The sequence below is a fragment of the Giraffa tippelskirchi genome, chromosome 5, assembly GCF_054371585.1.
Source record: "Giraffa tippelskirchi isolate mGirTip1 chromosome 5, T2T-mGirTip1v1.2.pri, whole genome shotgun sequence".
Taxonomy (NCBI): domain Eukaryota; kingdom Metazoa; phylum Chordata; class Mammalia; order Artiodactyla; family Giraffidae; genus Giraffa; species Giraffa tippelskirchi.
Genome location: NC_137279.1, coordinates 14877157 through 14896803, shown reverse-complemented (window position 1 = coordinate 14896803; position 19647 = coordinate 14877157). Strand labels below are relative to the sequence as shown.

Here is a 19647-nt window from a genome sequence, read left to right as displayed (position 1 = left end):
GAATTGATGCTTTTGAACTGTGGTGTTGGAGAAGACTCTTGAGAGTCCCTTGGACTGCAAGGAGATCCAATCAATCCATCCTAAAAGACATCAATCCTGGGTGTTCATTGGAAGGTCTGATGTTGAAGCTGAAACTCCAATACTTTGGGCACCTCATGCGAAGGGTTGACTCATTGGAAAAGACCCTAATGCTGGGTAGGATTGGGGGCGGGAGGAGAAGGGGACGACAGAGGATGAGATGGTTGGATGGCATCACCGACTCGATGGACATGGGTTTGGGTAGACTTCAGGAGTTGGTGATGGACAGAGAGGCCTGGCGTGCTGCAATTCATGGGGTCGCAAAGAGTCGGACATGACTGAGCGACTGAACTGTGAACTGTGTATGTCTTTAGTCAGAGTATGTCAAAAGATGAATGTTCCAGGACCTTTAATGACTGGTTAATAATTCCCTGGTCATTGAATATGTGCTCAGTTGTTCAGTCATGTCCGACTCTTTGTGACCGCATGGACTGTAGCTGGCCGGGCTCCTCTGTCCATAGGATTTTACAGGCAAGAATACTGGAGTGAGTTGACATTCCCTTCCCCAGGGGATCTTCCCAACCCAGGGATTGAATCCAAGTCTCTTGCATCTCCTGAATTGACAGGCAGATATTTTACCACTAGCGCCACCTGGGAAGCTCCATCATTGAATAACAAGCCCCAGATGAATGGAGGAGACGTGCTGTCTGGCCTCTGAAATGATGAAATGATTCAGGAATGGGACCTGCAGGTCCAGTCTTAATTATTAAAGGCGTTATAGGGAGGGAAACTTTACCACTCTTGCATCCTTGCAGCTGTGGGCACCTTCAAAGACGTGAACAAGGCCCTAAGAATACTGAGAGGCCATAGCACCCATGCACATGCATCTCAACACACTCAGCTCACTCTGTCCCCTGCCTCCACGGCACATAGCTGGGAAGTCACCACGCCAGGTCCAGAAAAGAAGGGCCCTTTGAGCCAGTGCTCTGTCCCTTCTGATTCACTGCTGTCCCGCCAAAGGGAAAGTAGCTGGGGTCAGGTTCACTGGCAGCTCCTTTGCCCCAGGATAGATCACAGCCCATCCCAAGCACTCCCTGTTCTGCAAGCTTCGATACCTCCCCATCCCCAGGTGAAGGCATAACTCTCCAGGAGGCAGGAAACAGGTTCTGGCAGATGTTGTGCTTATGCTCCAGCCCCACCAGCTGACTCCAGGTAAAGACTCCACCCTCCTGAGACTCCTAGTGGCCACGCTCTCTGGCTCTCAGCCAGTCTTCACCTCCAGGTGTTGTTCTTCCTCACCTTCCTCAGCTGACTGGTCCACCTCCACTGTGTTCCATGTGTGTCCCACCTCCACTGAGTCTTCTTTCAGAGAGGCAGAAAGCCTTGGATTACAATGGCTGGGGTCTCTCCAGAGGAGATGGCTGAGGACAGAAGCTTAGGCTGTCACGGCCGCTTCAGTCTGGTACCTGGTGGGGGAGTCAATACACCCTTGGTGCGGAGCCTGACTCTAGTGGGATTTGCATCCCAGATCTTCCTGCACTTGCCCTACAGCCTCTTTTCTGTATATCTCTCTAGGCAGCAACCCCTTCCTGGCCTGCCCCCTCCCCGAATTCTTCGTGTTGGCTGTACTAGAACTGTTGCTGTTGTTCCTCTTGGCCATGTTTTCTCTGGCTGTTGAAACTCACTGTCCCCTTACCTACACCTGTCCTTCCCACACACCTTAGTGTTCCTTAGTACTCCTCTGAGTTACGTCACCTCCTCCAAGACTCTCCTTGACCTTTCTTAAGGGGTCCCTGCTTTCTGTTCTTATTACAACCACTCTGTGTTCATACTAAGTCTCTTCAGTCGTGTCCAACTCTTTGCGGCCTGGTGGACCGTAGCCCGCCAGGCTCCTCTGTTTATGGGATTCTCCAGGCAAGAGTACTGGAGTGTGTTGCTATGCCCTTCTCCAGGGGATTTTCCTGACCCAGAGATCGAACCTATGTCTCCTGTCGCTCCTGTGTTGCAGGCAGATTCTCTACCGCTGAGCCACTGGGGAAGCCCCACACTTGTGCTTTATGGCTGCAGATGGTCTGCCCTCATTTGCTCATTTTCTTAAATCTTCCCTCACTGGCTGTAAGCTCCTTGAGAACAGCATCTGCTTCCTTTCCCCAAGCGTAACCCCAGGACTGAGTACTCCGCTCTCTGGCATGTAGTAGGTGCTCAGTGAATGTTGCTGAAGTAAAGAAGGAAAGGAACACAGAAAAGATAATGTAGCATTTGACTGAAGAACAGAAAGCAGTTAGTTCCTTCCGCCTCCTCACGTCTGAATGAAACTCAAGAGGTGCTTTTGCACAGACCTTTTGGGGCCAGAAGTATATCCATAAATTGGTATAGTTTACAGAGAGCTCATGGCAGTCAATAAGAAAAATGCTACCACTCCAACTAGAGAAAAAGGGCAAAGAATATCAGAAAGAGGGGAGTACCTGTGAATTGAATGATCCAAACAGGGAAAAAGTGTTCAGTATCACTAGTAAATTTTGAAACATCAAACTAAAATGAAAACTAGATACTGTTTTCACCTCTCAATTGATTGCATATTTTTAAAAAAGGATAACACCCTTTATTAGTGAGTTTGTGCTGAAATAAGTTTTATAAGACTGAAGCAAGACTCTATCTTTTATCTATCTCTGGTTTTCAAATATGTCCCAGTGTTAGGTTTCACTAGTATACAGTAGGCATGTAAGACTAAGAATACAGTAGGCATGTAAGACTTGCTCTCTGAGTGCCATTAACAGTTTTCAATTATGAGCTATCATAAAGGGAGATGTGTACAAATATATGGGCTTCCCTCATAGCTCAATCAATAGAGAATCTGTCTGCAATTCAGGAGACCTGGGTTCGATTCCTGGATTGGGAAGATCCGCTGGAGAAGGAAATGGCAACCCACTCCAGTATTCTTGCCTGGAGAATCCCATGGACAGAGGAGCCTGGCAGGCTGCGGTCCTTGGGGTACAAATATATACAATATGCCTAATTCGCCTAGTGGAAACCCAGCGGCCAGGGTTTAATCTTCATAAATATGAAGTCTGAAAACATAATTTCCCTGTTTGTTATTTTTTAACAGCTTATATTCTTAGACCATGAGCACTTAATGCATCAAGCAATCTTACTTTGATGTTAGTTTTCCTTTATTAGGTTGATTTGAGACACACTTTGGAAAGAACCAAGAGCATTTAGTATTAAATGCACCAAAACCTTATTTTAGAAATGTTCAAAACCCTTAGAATGGGCAGTGCATAATTATCCTAGAAATTGCTTAATGATAACTGTTACATTGGAAAGAGTGAAATCATTTTCTGCAAGTGAGCATATGGTAATGATTGTGAAGGGATTGCCTAACTCAGAGAATTGCTAGTGGTCTGTGAGGTCCTTCAGCTGAGTCTCTACTTTGTGTATAATGTTTTCCAGATTAAGTCCATCCTGGTGGACTGTAGCCAAGTGGAATATGGTCAGCCTGGTTATGTGGTCAGTCTAACCTGAGGAATGTGCTCCAGGTAGTAGAAAGTTTTCCAGAGTATAAGCCTTCCCCAAGGACAGTGGTTTCTCTTGGGCACTGTTTCCTAGCCTCTTCGATTCCCTTCCTTCAACACCCCCTGCCATTGCTCAGCTCAGAGCCAGCCCAGAGTAAGCTTTCAGACTGTCCTGAATAAGAGCTTTCCAGGTGAGGAGGGTTTAGAAGTGAATCAGGGTTAGATATGCTGTGGTCATCAAAGCCTTTAATGCTTCTGTGACAAAATTCTCTTCAGTCCAACAACTATTAGGCACTGACCTGTTGCTGCAAAACTAAGAACTGCAAAGCTGTATCTTGGAGATTAGGATAATGGGAGAGGTGAGATAAGTTCCAAGCCATATCCCAATGATATAACAGTGAAGAGTGGGTTCTGAAGTCAGGCAGCTCCCCATTTACAAGCTGTGTAAAGATGGGAAGGGAGGCATGGAGAATATTAGCTGAAAAATCCCCAAATTTGATCAACAGCAGCAACCCACAGATTCAAAAGCTCAGCAGCTCCAAAAGAGATAAAGGATGGATGAGACTGGATTGCCAGCAGTGACTTTCCTACCCGATTAAGAAACTATGGCCCCTCACCCAACTCCTGGCCAGAACACTCATCAAGCCTCGAATTTTTTCCTTTATGTTGAATGTCTTAGAAGTACACCAATTAGTGATTCCTGATTTAACACAAATCATCTTTATTGGGGCACACACACAAAAAAAGGCTAGGGTGTAAGTTTGAAAAACAGGCTTTAATACACGCCTTAGTGGAATGCTACAGGAAAAGCGGGGAGAGGCAGTAGGGCTGAGAAAACTGCAGATTGAGGAGGCTTGGGGAGAGGTTTACATGGAGATGTAAGTTGGATTCAGAAGAGGAGGTTCTTTGACATCAAAGACAAACTGCCTATTTAAAGCTTTGGTTCAGGTCAAGCTTTACATCAAAGGAAAGAGAAGAAAGTGTTTCCTTTCTCCTTCTTCACCTCCTTGGATCACATGACCACCTTCTTCCAAGACCTTACTACTGAGGTGCCTATATTGAACGCGATTCAACTACATGAAATTAACTGGGTTTTCCATGGAGTAGTCTGGAAATGAAATCATCTCTTCACATGGAGAAGTTTACAATTAGTTGAAATCACTTCACATTTGAAGGAAAAAACACTAAGGGTGTTTGGGGCAAGTTAAACATGTATATTAACATATGTGAAACAGAACACCAGTCCAGGTTCGATGCAGGAGACAAGTGCTCAAGGCTGGTGCAATGAGATGACCCAGAGGGATGGGATGGGGAGGGAGGTGGGAGGGGGGTTCAGGATGGGGAACACATGTAAACCCATGGCTGATTCATGTCAATGTATGGCAAAAACCACTACAATATTGTTATTAGCCCCCAACTAAAATAAATAAATTAAAAAAAAATAAAAGTAAAAAGTAAGCACTTAGAAATTTGGAGGCAAAAGATGTTTGTATCTTAGATACTTGTAGTCCAAGGAGATTGAAGATTTCATAACGATAATGAAACTTGAACTCAAATAGTCTTTGAATCAACTGAGAGACTAGGAAAGAAATTCTCGATAGGGGAATAATACAAGTTTTAGCTCAATAGCCTACATATAAGTCAGCCAAGACTTCCACACTGAGGCCATCACAGCGAAAACGTCAAGGTGAAATAGCAGTTTCACACCCATTGCACTTGTTTGCAAAAATGTAAAGAATGGCATTGGTTTTTTGTTTTTTGTCATTAGATATCTTTTTTCTTCATTGGAGAATCCAGCAAGGGGAAAAAGGGACACCTTGTAGCAAATCTTTGTCTGCAAAGCTTGAGAGATCCAGTTAGGGGCCAGTGAGTTGTTAACAATGGAAGAATTGATAGGATCTAGAAAGTGGTGAAGATTCCATACCATCTAAAGCCAAGTCAAACCATTTTATTCCCTTCTAGCTCTAAAAACTTGGTTCTATACGCATATTTGTTGTTGTTCAGTTGCTAAGTCGTGTCTGACTCTTTGCAACCCCATGGACTGCAGCACGCCAGGCTTCCCCATCTTTCACTGTCTCCCAGAGTTTGCTCACGTTCCACTGAGTTGATGAGGCCATTCAACCATCTCGTCTTCTGTCGTCCCCGTCCCCTGCCTTCAATCTTCCCCAGCATTAGGGTCTTTTCCAGTGAGTCGGCTCTTCGCATCAGGGGGCCAAAATACTGGAGCTTCAGCTTCAGCATTAGTCCTTCCAATGAATAGTCAGGGTTGATTTCCTTGAGGATTAATTGATTTGATCTCCTTGCATTTTATGTCAAAAGTGAGCGCCAAAGATTTGGCGGGAAACAGTTGTCTTTAGTTTGATGGAGCTGCCCCTCTCTGGTGTGATCTGAGGAGTGAGATACTATCACCATGGCAGTGCTTCTACCCCAGATATATTTTGACTGGCACAACCTGCAACTATTTACACAGAGAGAAGGGGGAGCGGGTTTGAAATGGGGTGTTAGCCTACTGTTCCTGACGTGCATTTTAATAAGCCACCTGACAAGATCAACAAGAAGAAAAGAAAAATCGTGAACAGGTGTGAGGGAGCCGGAGGAAGATGGTCTGCTTCTCACTCCTCTTAATCAAGTTGGCACATTGTTCTGTCACCAGGACTCTGGCTGTTAACAGGGCTCTACTAATCCCCTGCAGTGTGGGATCTGATGAAGGGGGCCTAAAATCCCCCGTGGATTCCCCTGTTCTCTAAACAAAAGGAAAAATGGATTTCTGTGGTGGTCATGTCACAGCCATAGCCTGAAAGCTCTGTTCATCCACCCAGAGTGTCATTCGTGAAGGCGGCATTGCCATGGAAATGTGTGACACGTTGGTTGACAAGTTGTCTATTTCCAGATGGGCATCTTCATCCCCAGCATGAGCCTTTGAGAGATTTGACAGACTGTTTTTAAGTCTTGGCTTTGTACAGGCTGTGGTTTATCTAAGGGCCTTGCTGGCTTTTTTGTTTCACACTGTGATGGATTTTGTGCAGTGTGTTGTGTAAGTAATAATGATAGGTCTGGCTTTGCAGACGTGGCTGTTTGTTTTTTTCTTTCTTTTTTATCCAATCATAGTGTGTTCCATGAAATTGGCAGTGGCTAGCCAGCCGTGTTTGTTAATGACACACTAAAACCTATCCTCTTTCTAAACTGGTGATGTTATAGAAAGTCTGTATGTGGGATAATGCTCCTTGAAAGTCATGTAGCCAGCAGCTTTTCTTCATTGAAAAGAAGTATTAGAAAAATATCAATAGTTTGTCTACTACTTTCAATTCAGTTTTGTTTCCTGAATGGATAAAAAGAGAATGAAGATGGAATATCACTCCCCTGTTTAGAGAGTGTCTGCTGTTGCTTGGTATAGGAAGGGACAGCTGGCAAGGCCAGGGCAGATCCCCTCTAGGAGAGACCTTTTACTGTGCTGCAGGCAAAGGGCCATCTTTTGGAAGGCTCTTTCAGAAGGTTCTGCTTAGGACCTAAAATATTGTGCTTTCCCCATCTTATCACATGTGGTTGTGTGTCCTCTAGACAAAATCACAGAGTCTGCTGGAATTGTGTTTTAAAAAAAATAGGTATGTATGTGTGTAATTTAAGTAATCAGAGACTCACCATAAGTCATTAACATCATAATTTAGTTAAGTTAAATGTTAGTAATTATCCCAGTGAACTATCATTTATAAATATTAATGTTCCAAACTGAAGTTAGGGAGTCCCTCTTTGGCTATTTTTTTCTCTTTATTTTTATCTCTATATAATTGTACTGGAGGCATAATTAGTCAGTGTCTTTTCTTTTCAATTAACAAGTGCTTTTCCAACTTCTGAGTAAATAATTCCTATTTAAATGCACCAATTTTATTGATTTACTTTCATTTTTTTTCTCTTCTGCATACCAAATTGAAATGTGAAATTCTTATACATTGTAATTGTGGATCAGAACCCATTGATTAACTTGTTAATACATTTAGGATGTGGTATTCCCAAAGGACTCATTACTATAAACGTGAACTGCTCTTTCTAATTTCTTTAGAAAGAAGCAGGATCAATAACTACCTTGAATTGTCAAAAGGAAAAAACAATTGGCTTAGCTCTGAATAAGGAGTCTTGATTCAGAAATATGCAAATATGTTACTTTCATAAGGATGATAATTTTGAGAAACATCGGAACCACATAATTACTAAAGAAATATTACCATAACAAACATCTTTGGGGTGTAGCATATTGAGGGATAGTATGAGGAAGCCTGAAACTATTTTGGAAATGGTATTATAAATGATAAGGTAAGAAATTATGTAAGAATATAGGCATTGTAGCAAATTAACTGCAGACAATAAGAAACTACATTGCAACTTCCTAGTGATAGATATCTATTAGGTAGCCTGTTATAGACATTATTCCATGCCCTTTGCTAGGCAATCATCCTTTTATTGGTTGATGAATTTTTCTAATTCCATAATGTCTGTGATTTTTCTCCCCTCACACTAAAGATGACTCATAGTCACGTCTGTTTTTGACCTTAGTGTACCCAAGTCATTTCCTGGTGACAGAAATCTGGTGAAAGTGTCAGCATTGTCATCACCAAACCTTTATCCTGAAGAAGAACTTTAAAGTTTGACCTATGCTGTGTTTCGATATTGGAATTTGTTGTACTGTCTTTCTCTGGCTGTTGCAAAGTCCAGGTCCTGTCCATGGCCTGCTCTACTCTCCAGCCTTGACTGATACCCCTGCCAGTTAGAGCCATGCTCCTCCTGTGTGTGACTTTACAGCAAGGTTAAGAAAAAGTCTGTATATATCATATGAAATTGTTGCAGATTGTTGCACATTTAATATCTGAATCATCAATAGGAAAATTTCAACTTCCAATTGTTTACATTTATTTGTTGATCAGTCAAGCTCATTGCTTTTACTTTGTTTTTTCAAAAGAGAAAAATTTAGGTGTGAATGTACTGTATAACACTGCTGCCACAGGTATTTTGAACTAATATTCTCATGGAGGAAAATCTCCTTAGATCATTATGTGATATGCCCTATTACATGTAAATTCCAAATAGTCTTTAGAGATGGAACAACCTCCATTTCCACTGACACCATCTGCTCTCTGTAAAAGGACCAGGCAGTGCCACTTTCGTTAGCTGCCTTTATGATGCTGAACTTTTCCCAGTGGACAGAGAAGAGCACTTCATAAAAAGAGGCTAGTTAAGGGTCTTCCAGACTGTTTCAAATAAACCATATATAAAGGCCACAGGGAAAAAGGCTCTAACAAATTGTTCTGTTGGGCTTTTCTCACTGACACTTTCTACCATTGTAAAAAAAAGTTATAAAATGTCTTTTCTTTTTTTGGCACTCAGATGAGTATAGGATCAAACCGGTGGAAGAGGTCAAATACATGAAAAATGGGGCAGAAGAGGAGCAGAAAATAGCAGCCAGGAACCAAGAAAACTTGGTAAGAACTGCATTTCTTGTATAACAATGAATTTTGGTGACAACTTTATAATAAAATCTGCACTGCATGTTTAAACTGCAACTTAACACACCAGCGCACGATTTCTTGAAAATGCTCTTGCTATTTATAGCTTGCCTGGAAGCTGCACCATTTACTCCTGTATCCTGTTTGTTTTCAAACAAACCCTTCTTTAATCTTGATAGAGAATGCTCCAGGAGAAACAGCAAAATTTTTAATGTTTCAAAATGATTAAATTTAAAGGGAAAAATCATGAAGTAGGATTGAGTTTTATGGGGGGAGGACCTTTTTTTTTTTCTTTGCATCCCTTAACTCTTAATGCAGATCTGAGTGAATGGCTAAGTTTCATTATTATTGATATGTAGTGTTTTAAGGAAGTTGCCTTTCAAAGAAAAGAAGGTACTTAGAAGGTAGGTCTTTATCAAATAGTACTTCACATTCACAGTGTTAAGGTATTACGGGTTTTGAGTTGATGTGAGAATTCTAATGATCTGAAACAGATAGTTAGAAACCTCTTCCTCTAAAACAAATCAATAGACATGTTCCACCTTAATATTTCATCTCTGAAAAAAACATTTAGTAAATTATCATATTAGCTGATTTCTTAAGAGATTACAGATTGTTAAGAGTATGCATTTATTCAGTTGTGTTGGAGCAACATTGTTTTTCTCTTTTATTTTGGGATTAATTACTGCTATTTTTTCATGTTTCAGTGAATACATTTGTAAGAAGCTTGCAATGTCATAAATATTTTCACTTGACTTAAACTCCTTTTTCCGTGTTGTGCTTTGTTTTTGCTTTTATGATTTCTGCTACAGCAGAGGGAGTTGGTGGAATGTTAACCAGTGCTCATGAGTATTTAAGGCTGTCATTTTCCATGATACACTAATGAACATAACAGGCTCATTCTTTTTCCTCTATTCTTTTCTGAATATATAACTTATGACTTGCAGTACTCAAGTATCAACAACTGAATATTTTCGATAATTTTAAAGGAGCCAAAATACTTTGATAAAATTTTACTTCATAAATGGGATTTGGATGTTAAGGTATCCTTTAAGTCACAGAGTTTCATCATACCTTATGTTTTAACATCAACACTTAAATCCAAAAAAAGGTAGCTATGATTGAACAGTGAAATTAATATTATCAGGCTTTTTATATAGAAACTGTTGTGCTTTGAATAGATACATAGAATGTTTGAGTAGTTGAAGCATCAGTGGTCATTTGTCTACTCAGTTTTACTGAAAATCAGTTTGTCCTTGCTTGATATAATTTCATCTTAAGTTATAAATCTCATCTTGAGTAATAGTATTTTCACTGAATGCTAAAGAGACACTGGTGACCAGCTGGCCAGTAGCTGGTTCTTAGATGTAACAGTCCATCTCTACTTTCCATCCTTGTATCTCTGAAATCCTAAAGAAACCAATGACTTTTATCTTACAGTTTGTGAGTTCTTCCTCAGTGTTGTTAGGGCCAATACAACTTTTTTCCTTTTTCTCCCAGTTTCATAATCTGTAGACTCCTTGAGGCTAGTATTCTTTTTCAGCACTGTGGCCAAAATTGGTGCTAGCGCTTTTCCATGCAGACTGAATGGGGAGTTCAGACAAAGAGACATCTCTGGTCTTATTTATTCATGGATTATCTATGTCAGCCCCACATCTTTTTACCCTGCCCTTCAATCAGAATCTAGGCCAATAAGAGGAGTTTTCAAGTATCTAAAGATTTAGAAGGAAATGGGGAACTAAATGGTTGTTTTTGGTTCTGAGATTTCTAGACTGCTTCACAAAATTAAATGGTTTTCAGTTATCTGGAGTTATGTTACCTTTATCACCTCCATGTTGGGGGATGCATGATTAAGTACTAACCATGCATATCATTTGAGGAAACAAATAGCCTCCTAAATTTGAAGCTTACATTGGAAAGTGGAGAAGAAAGACTTAGCAATTCTTTATTTTTACACCCATTAAAATAATCTGAGAGTCAAGATGTTCTTATGTTTCAAAGAATGATTTTAAGATGTAGCTTGAAATATTTTTTAAAAGATTTTTTGTTTACCCAAATGTTGAACTAAGGGGAGTTGGCAAACATAACCAAGGCATATGGCATTATGGTGACAACCGTGGGCTCTGGAGGCAGAAATTGCTTGGGTTCAAATTTCAACTCTGCCACTGACTTGTTGCAGAATCCAGTCACTTCACTTCTGTAAATCTATGCCCATCCATTGAGGGAAAAGACAGTGCTTCATGGTGTTCTTGGTAGGATTACACAAGAGGATTGTTATAAAACTTTGAGTGCAGTGTCTGGGACAGGTGAGAGGTGATTTAGTGAATATTTTAGGTTAATGCTAATGTTACATGTGTTTTGAAATCTCTAACTCTGAAACTATGAAATTACTTAAAAACGAATTAAGTTTTGAGTACCTGTTATGCACAAGGCCCTTACATGTATTGAGAGACACTGTGTCCTTAAGATCATTGTTCTTAAGGAGATTACAGTAAAGTTGAGAGGAATGTTCAGGTCGACCAGTAGCTTATTGAGTACCTTTGTGTACAAGGCTCTGTACCAAACTCTTCAAACAATCACAAAAATAAGGAAACCACTGACCCTCACCACAAGGACCTTGTACTGCAATAAACAAGGTAAGTACCAAATCAGTATAAGTAAAGCAAGGTTAGATAAATAAAACAAGACTGACTCCAAAAAGGCAACACAAAGACCTGCTGATATCAAAGAAGGCAGCTATCTTGTCTGTGTGGTATTAGGACCTACTTCATGAAAGAGCTGACCTTTAAAATGGGCCTCAAAGGATAGAATGAGGAAGAGTGCCCCAGGTGGAAGTAACAGAGATGGAAAATGCAAGATGTATTTAATAAAAAGCACATCGTTGTATTTGACTGTGGAGTGGGAAGAGGCAGGAGAAGGCATCAGTAGATGAGCAGTGGTAAATTATAATCAAAATGTAGATGGGGTCATACATAAAGCTTTGATGTCCAGTTAAGAGATCCAGAATAATTTAGTGGATTCATGGGAGCCTTTGAAGGTTTGAAGAAAGAGATTGGCCACATGATATTATGACTCAGGAAAGTTATGTGACTTCAGCAGGTATAATATGGATCAGTGTGGGGAGCATGGGTGGGAGATCATTCATAATAGTTTTTGCAAGACATAGTATGCCTGAACCAAGGTAGTGGCAGGGAGAATAGAAAAGTTTTAACAAGGTTGTAATAGAAGCAACAAGATTTGACAGCTCATTGCCAGCATTAAAAGAAGGCAGAAGAATCAGGAGATAATGATAATAACAAAACTGTGACGTCTGGAAAGATGACCAGTGGTGGTGAGAATAACTAGTGACCTCAAGGAAATGATGAAATTACTAGGAAGACTGTGTTTGATGAAAACACAAACTATTCATTCTTTCATTATTCATTACTCGTTCTTGCTCACCCTTGAACGATCAGATGTGGTCCACAAGACAGAAAGGGAAGCCTTCACACACGTGACAGTGTAATAAGTGCAGTCACAGAGCGCCTATACTGCTACCAGGGTCTTATAAGCTCTGTGCTTTGGGGGCTGCAGAGGCACATGCTGTAAATCTCACCCTAAGGAGCTCACTTTCTGGTAGCAGATAGAAGGCGTGTGACCTCAATGACCACAACTCAAGGTACATTGCAAATGTAGAGGTTGGTTTTGAGCTAGCAAAGATTTAGGAACTTTCAGAATATCCATGCAAAGGAGCCTAGCAAAGTCCACACCCCTGAGTGTGTGGAGCTTGTCGCCAGGGACATGTTAGGTATTCATTATATTTTTGTTTGCTTCAATGGATGGAGGAATATATGAATAAGAGTCATTGTACCTCTAGGTCCAACTATTAGTTTGTGCCTAGTAGTTGCTCAATAGTATTTATATTTCCAGGTCACTTGGGCACTTTGACCACATTTTCTATGGATGGCAGAGATCATGCAAGTTTTCTGTAGCTGATGATGAATCATTTATTTATCAGTCATTTATGTAATCAGTACAAAGATGTCCATTCATGCAATTTTCACCATTGTTGAGCACCCATGTATTTCACTTTAGTTCTCTCAGATTTTAATTCCTTCTTCAGGAAGGTGGTATAAAGTAGTAACATTGGCTTTGGAGATTATGTATAAACATATATCAATATGAATCTTAGCTTATTTCTAGCTTTAGAATTTTGGTCAAATATCTGAGTCTTCGGAACTTCAAGTTCCTCATCTGGAATCTGGGAGTTATGAAATTATTGAAGTATTAGAAGAAAACATAGAAGAATGTGTTTAAAATAGGGGGCTTTCTTAAAACATAGAAAGCAAAAGCTATGAAGAAAGAAAAATAGTTTATTTCATTAGATCAAAATTAAGTGCTTTGTATGACAGACTAACTACAAAAAAGTAGTTAATAGGTTAGCAACAGTCTGGGAGAAAATATTTATGACATAAAAGACATAGGACTAGTACAGAGATTTATAAAGAACACTTGTAAATAATTAAGAAAAAGATAATCCACTAGAAAAATGGGTAAATGAAATGAACAGATGGTTCACAGTAGTGGATATTGGACAATAGCATATGAAAAGGTGTTCCACATCACTAGTAGAGAGACTACTTACTCCCTCACCCAACTTGCTGCATTAGAAGACTCTGAAAAATGCTGACTTCAGTCCAGAGTGGGCTCACTGGATGGCTGGGCAGCTACTCTCTAGGATACCTGTGTGCTTTTGCCCTCTGAGTTAAATATGTGCTTTCCAAGAGCCAATGTTGTGCTTTCCAAACCTGTTTATACTGGTTGAATGTAATTGTAATTATGTAATTCAGTTAAGTAACATGTAAACCAGTGAAACACAAGTGTGAAAAGAGAGCTCTTTTTGTAAAAATTAAATGCTTTGGAAAATCTTGATGAAGGTACATTACTAAAAACTTGTGACTAAATTAAGTTAAATTCTGCACTCAAGAGTATTTCACAAGGCTTTTACATTCTCACTTCACTTAAGAAACCAAACCACGGAGTCTTTGATGTACATTCTAAGGGTGTGGCTAATGCAGAAAGTATATGTATAGCCCCTGACAGTGATCCCTTACTTGAGAAGCTTTGTTCCTATATCAGAAGTTGGGAGGGGAAATGCACAATTGTGTATTTTAAAACAAAGAGCATGCTTAATGTATATATACATGTTTTTTATATTGCCCTTCTTTAGCTCACTTTATCATTCAATTACCAGTCCAGATGGTGTTACCTAATACAATTTGTATTGTAATGAGGGGAATGCATACTGAAACTTGATTCCTTAGCTTGGAAAAACTTTGCGATTGATAGTATCAGATTTTGGCATGGCTATAGGAAAATATTTATTCACATACTAGTGGTAAACATCTTAGAGGATAATTTAGCAGTACCTACTCAAACTTAAACATGACCTCAGCATCACCCAGCACTTCCATATCTTGATATCTACCCAAGCAGCTACCCTTGTGAATGAGAAAGCTTGCGCCAAGACTTTCACTGCATCATTTTTATTAGTGAAAAACTGAAAGTAACTTTCCTGCTATCACTAGAAGAACACTACAGGTGTAGTACATGTGCACGTGTGCTCAGTCGTGTCTGACTCTTTGTGACCCCATGGACTGTAGCCCACCAGGCTCCTCTGTCCATGAGATTTTCCAGGCAAGAATACTGGAATGGGTTGCCATTGCCTTCTCCAGGGGATCTTCCCAACCCAGGGATCGAACCTGCGTCTCTTGCATCTCCAGCATTAAAAAGCAGATTCTTTACCACTGTGCCACCTGGGAAGCCCAAAGCGTAGTACACTAGACAGCAATGTAAAAGACTGAGTTAGAACTTATGAACTGTCAGGGAGAAATACAAATGGTAAATTGGATATGTATAATATGGTACCATTCACTTTTTTTTTTTTAAGTGAAGCACAATAGCAACACTCTACATTTTCTGTAAGTGCTCATAAATGTATAGGGATCCATAGAAAAACCTGCATGGATATGTCTCTAACTACTATTAGTGGGCCCCTGAGTTAATAGGGGACATAGTATGGCCAGGCTCAGTATCCTTCTTTATAAAATGGGGATAATAACTGAACCCACTTTAGCAGGAAGTTGTGAACATTTAAGTGAGATATTCCAGTAATCTCTTAGCACAGTTTCTGGCATAGAAAACACCACTGTTGGCTGTTGTCAATAATGGAGTTGGATTGGGTGGGAAGAATGAGAAAGGACTGGGCATGTTGGAAAAGAGGGTTTTTATCTTTCTATTTAATATTTTAATTTTTAAAAGAAAATTGTTGTTGTTGTTCAGTCGCTCAGTCATGTGTAACTCTTTGTGACCCCAAGGACTGCAGCACACCAAGCTTCCCTATCCTTCACCATCTCCCAGAGCTTGCTCAAACTCATGTCCATTGAGTCAGTGATGCCATCCAACTATCTCATCTTCTATTGTCCCCTTCTTCTCCTGCCTCCAATCTTTCCCAGCATCAGGGTCTTTTCTAATGAGTTGGCTTTTCACATCCAAAGTATTGCAGCTTCAGCTTCAGCTCATAAAAGAAAATATGAGTATATTATCTGTGTGATTTGAAATTTATTTTGAAGGGGATAATAATAAGAAAACTTCAGTAACAACTTGGATATTTGGGAATCTGTAATGTAAGTAGGATTATGTCATTTTCTCACTATCTTAAATATCCTCAGGTTTTTACCATTCCCTGACATCTGATTAATAGCAGACAAGCTCAAAGAGCTCAAGGAAACTCAAGGACTATCCAGCTTCCTTTTATTTAGGTTAATAGTTTTGCATATAAATAATTTAAGAGTAAATTATGCAAGTCTTGACAGTATTCAGTCCCCTTGCATCTCTAAAGACAAATAAAAGACATTTTAGTTTTAGTTTTGAGGATTTCTCTCTCACTGTATACTAAAACATGCTCATATTTTCCTTTATTAACATTTGTCATTCTTGAGCTGTTCTCCCTTCAATTGAATTCAGTCACTCAGTTGTATCCAACTCTTTGCGACCACATGGACTGCAGCACGCCAGGCTTCCCTGTCCATCACCAACTCCCAGAGCTTGCTCAAACTCACGTCCATCAAGTCAGTGATGCCATCCAACCATCTCATCCTCTATTGTCCCCTTCTCCTCCTGCCTTCAATCTTCCCCAGCATCATGGTCTTTTCAAATGAGTCAGTTCTTCACATCAGGTAGCCAAAATATTGGAGTTTCAGTTTCAGCATCAGTCCTTCCAATGAATATTCAGAGCTGATTTCCTTTAGGATGGACTGGTTGGATCTCCTTGCAATCAAGCATCAGTTCTTCGGTGCTCAGCTTTCTTTATAGTCCAACTCTCACATCCATAATGGAAAAACCATAGCTTTCACTAGACAGACCTTTGTTGGCAAAGTAACCTCTCTGCTTTTTAATATGCTGTCTAGGTTAGTCATAACTTTTCTTCCAAGGAGCAACCGTCTTTTAATTTCGTGGCTGCATTCACCATCTGCAGTGATTTTGGAGCCCCTCAAAATAAAGTCTGTCACTGTTTCCATTGTTTCCCCATTTATTTGCCCTGAGTGATAGGACCAGATGCATGATCTTAGTTTTCTGAACGTTGAGCTTTAAGCCAACTTTTTCACTCTCCTCTTTCACTTTCATCAAGAGGCTCTTTTGTTCTTCCTCGCTTTCTGCCATAAGGGTGGTATCATCTGCATATCTGAGGTTATTGATATTTCTCCCGGCAGTCTTGATTCCAGCTTGTGCTTCATCCAACCCGGCATTTTGCACATAAGTTAAATAAGCAGGATGACAGTATACAGCCTTGACATGCTCCTTTCCCAATTTGGAACCAGTCTGTTGTTCCATGCCAGTTCTAACTGTTGCTTCTTGACCTGCACACAGATTTCTCAGGAGGCAAGTAAGGTGGCCTGGTATTCCTATCTCTAAGAATTTTCCACAGTTTGTCGTAATCCACACAGTCAAAGGCTTTGTCATAGTCAATAAAGCAGAAGTAGATTTTTTCTGGAACTCTCTTGCTTTTTCGATGATCCAACGGATATTGGCAATTTGATCTCTGGTTCCTCTGCCTTTTCTAAATCCAGCTTGAATGTGTGGAGTTCACAGTTCACATACTGTTGAAACCTGGCTTGGAGAATTTTGAGCATTACTTTGCTAGCGTGTGAGATGAGTGCAATTGTTCAGTAGTTTGAACATTCTTTCTCATAGCCTTTCTTTGGAATTGGAATGAAAACTGACCTTTTCCAGTCCTGTGGCCACTGCTGAGTTTTCCAAAATGTTGGCATATTGAGTGTAGCACTTTCACAGCATCACCTTTGAGGATTTGAAATAGCTCAACTGGAATTCCATCACCTCCACTAGCTTTGTTCATAGTGATGCTTCCTAAGTAAGGCCCACTTGACTTCACCTTCCAGGATGTCTGGCTCTAGGTGAGTGATCACACTATCGTGGTTATCTGGATCATGAAGATCTGTTTTGTATAGCTCTTCTGTGTATTGTTACCACCTCTTCTTAATATCTTCTGCTTCTGTTAGGTCCATACCATTCCTGTCCTTTATCATGCCCATCTTTGCATGAAATGTTCCCTTGGTATCTCTAATTTTCTCAAAGAGATGTCTAGTCTTTCCCATTGTATTTTTTTCCCCTATTTCTTTGCATTGATCTTTGAGGAAGTCTTTCTTATCTCTCCTTGCTATTCTTTTGAATTCTACATTCAATCATTTAATGCTGGTTTGGGATTTTTTTGGGGGGGAGGTTGGGTTTAGAGTCTTGGTATGTATTTCCTAGATTTATGTGTATAATAGTTTTGGACTCACTATTTCCAGATATCTTTGTATAAATAAGACACTCTTTTATATCAAGTGACACGGTCATGGGTGGGTAAATTTTGATTTCAGTCTTACCCTTACAATTACAGACTGAGTTGAAACATGCTTTTCTAAGTCACCAATTCCTGAGTACAATCAAGTGACAAGATAAAAAATAGAGCATTCTAATAGGCTTTAGTGGAAAAGGAGAATGAAATCAAGTTTTAGGTGTTCCCTCTTCCTGCCTGTTAAGTTTGTTAGAGCTTCTATACTGTCACCAGTGCATTACATTTCCAGTAAACGTCAGGACATCTGGTGGCAGGAATGAAGACCTAGAGGTTAGGAGACCTCCTTTGATAAGAGGCTATGTTCCAGAAGCCTTCCAGAGCTTTCTTTGGAGCAGTGACATTCAGCTGGTGAGAACTGGGAAGTGGCCCTGACCCACAGAATATGCCATGGTTGAAGCAGTCCGCTGGAGGAGGCTGGTGTTCTCCAAAGCATTGGATTGATTGACAATGCTGAAACAAACCAGAGCAGTCTGCAGTGTCTTCAGTACCTGTAGGTCAATAAGAAAACTAAGTACTCAAGATGACCATCACCATACGCCTATGAGGAACAAAAGGCATGTGAATGAACATTGTAAACTTTGACTCAATACTGTTTATTCTGATAAGGTATATGTGCTGTGCTATGCTCAGTAGTCTCTGACTGTTTTGGGACAGCATGGATGGTAGCCCACCAGGCTCCTCTGTCCATGGGATTTTCCAGGCTAGAATGCTGGAGTGGGTTGCCATTTCGTACTCCAGGGGATCTTCCCAACCCAGGGATTGAACCTGCGTCTCTTGCATCTCCTGCATTGGCAGGCAAATTCTTTACCACTGAGCCGCCTGAGAAGCACAATAAAATATATACTTCTCATCTAGACACTCTCATAATTAGGAACCCTCAAAGAGTTGATTTAAAGTCCTCTGTTTAACAAATACGACCATGTTTACTTACCCCATGACTCTGTAGAGCAACTAATATAATAGCAAACTGACTTTTCTGTTTAAAGGTTGTTCTTGGTGATCTTAGGAATAACTGTTTATCTTTTGAGTGCTTGTCTCAAATGGAAGGTCAAGTAATTATTTTGGGAAACCAAATAACGCAAAAGACCATGACTTTGAATTGAATCAGTCTCCCAAGTCATTTAAACATTCCTAGCACTCTTGAGAATAAGGCAAAATAAAGAGTCAAGAGACAAGAGTCAAGCTAGTATTACAGACATAGAGTCAAGCTTTACAAAGCACCTCTCTTCCCCTACCCTCCTACCCCTTCCCCTTCCTTCCTTCAAGGTGCCGATTGGATTTGAGCTCAGGCTGGGGCTGGAATGGATTGTGAAGGTGGGGCATTGGACTTGAAGGAGCCCTGGTTCCCAAACCAGAGTGAAGATAGGGGGGTGGTCCTGAGAGCATCTGATTTAGACAAGAGAGACCTCGCCCTCGAACAGCTTCCTAAGTGTCGCTTTAGCACAAGACTCATCCCCAAAGATTCCCAGCTTCTAGCTTAGTGAGTGGTCTCATTCTCACTTGCTGTTCTTTCATGCCTATGACACTGACACCAGTCTTATGTTCCTCCAGATAACAAGAGACAGCATCAGGACCTCAGACGTGATCTACCTTAACCAGAGCCTTTTAGTTTCTGAAGGGAATAACCTCTCACGTGAGCTTTAGTTTTGGGGATTCCATCCTCTTTCATGTGGTGTGACCCAGAGCGGATGGGAAGGAAGAATGCTGTCTCTTTGCTGATTTT

The 19647-nt window shown here is 40.4% G+C and overlaps 1 protein-coding gene across 1 annotated transcript in view; it reads left to right on the top strand.

Annotated features, from left to right (window-relative positions):
* The window catches only part of C5H1orf21 (chromosome 5 C1orf21 homolog), a 240096-nt gene that overhangs the window by 117901 nt on the left and 102548 nt on the right, over positions 1-19647 (top strand). Inside the window, exon 3 of the mRNA XM_081485763.1 lies at positions 8907-9001. Coding sequence (XP_081341889.1) covers positions 8907-9001 — 95 coding nt within the window. The remainder of the gene's footprint in view (positions 1-8906; positions 9002-19647) is intronic.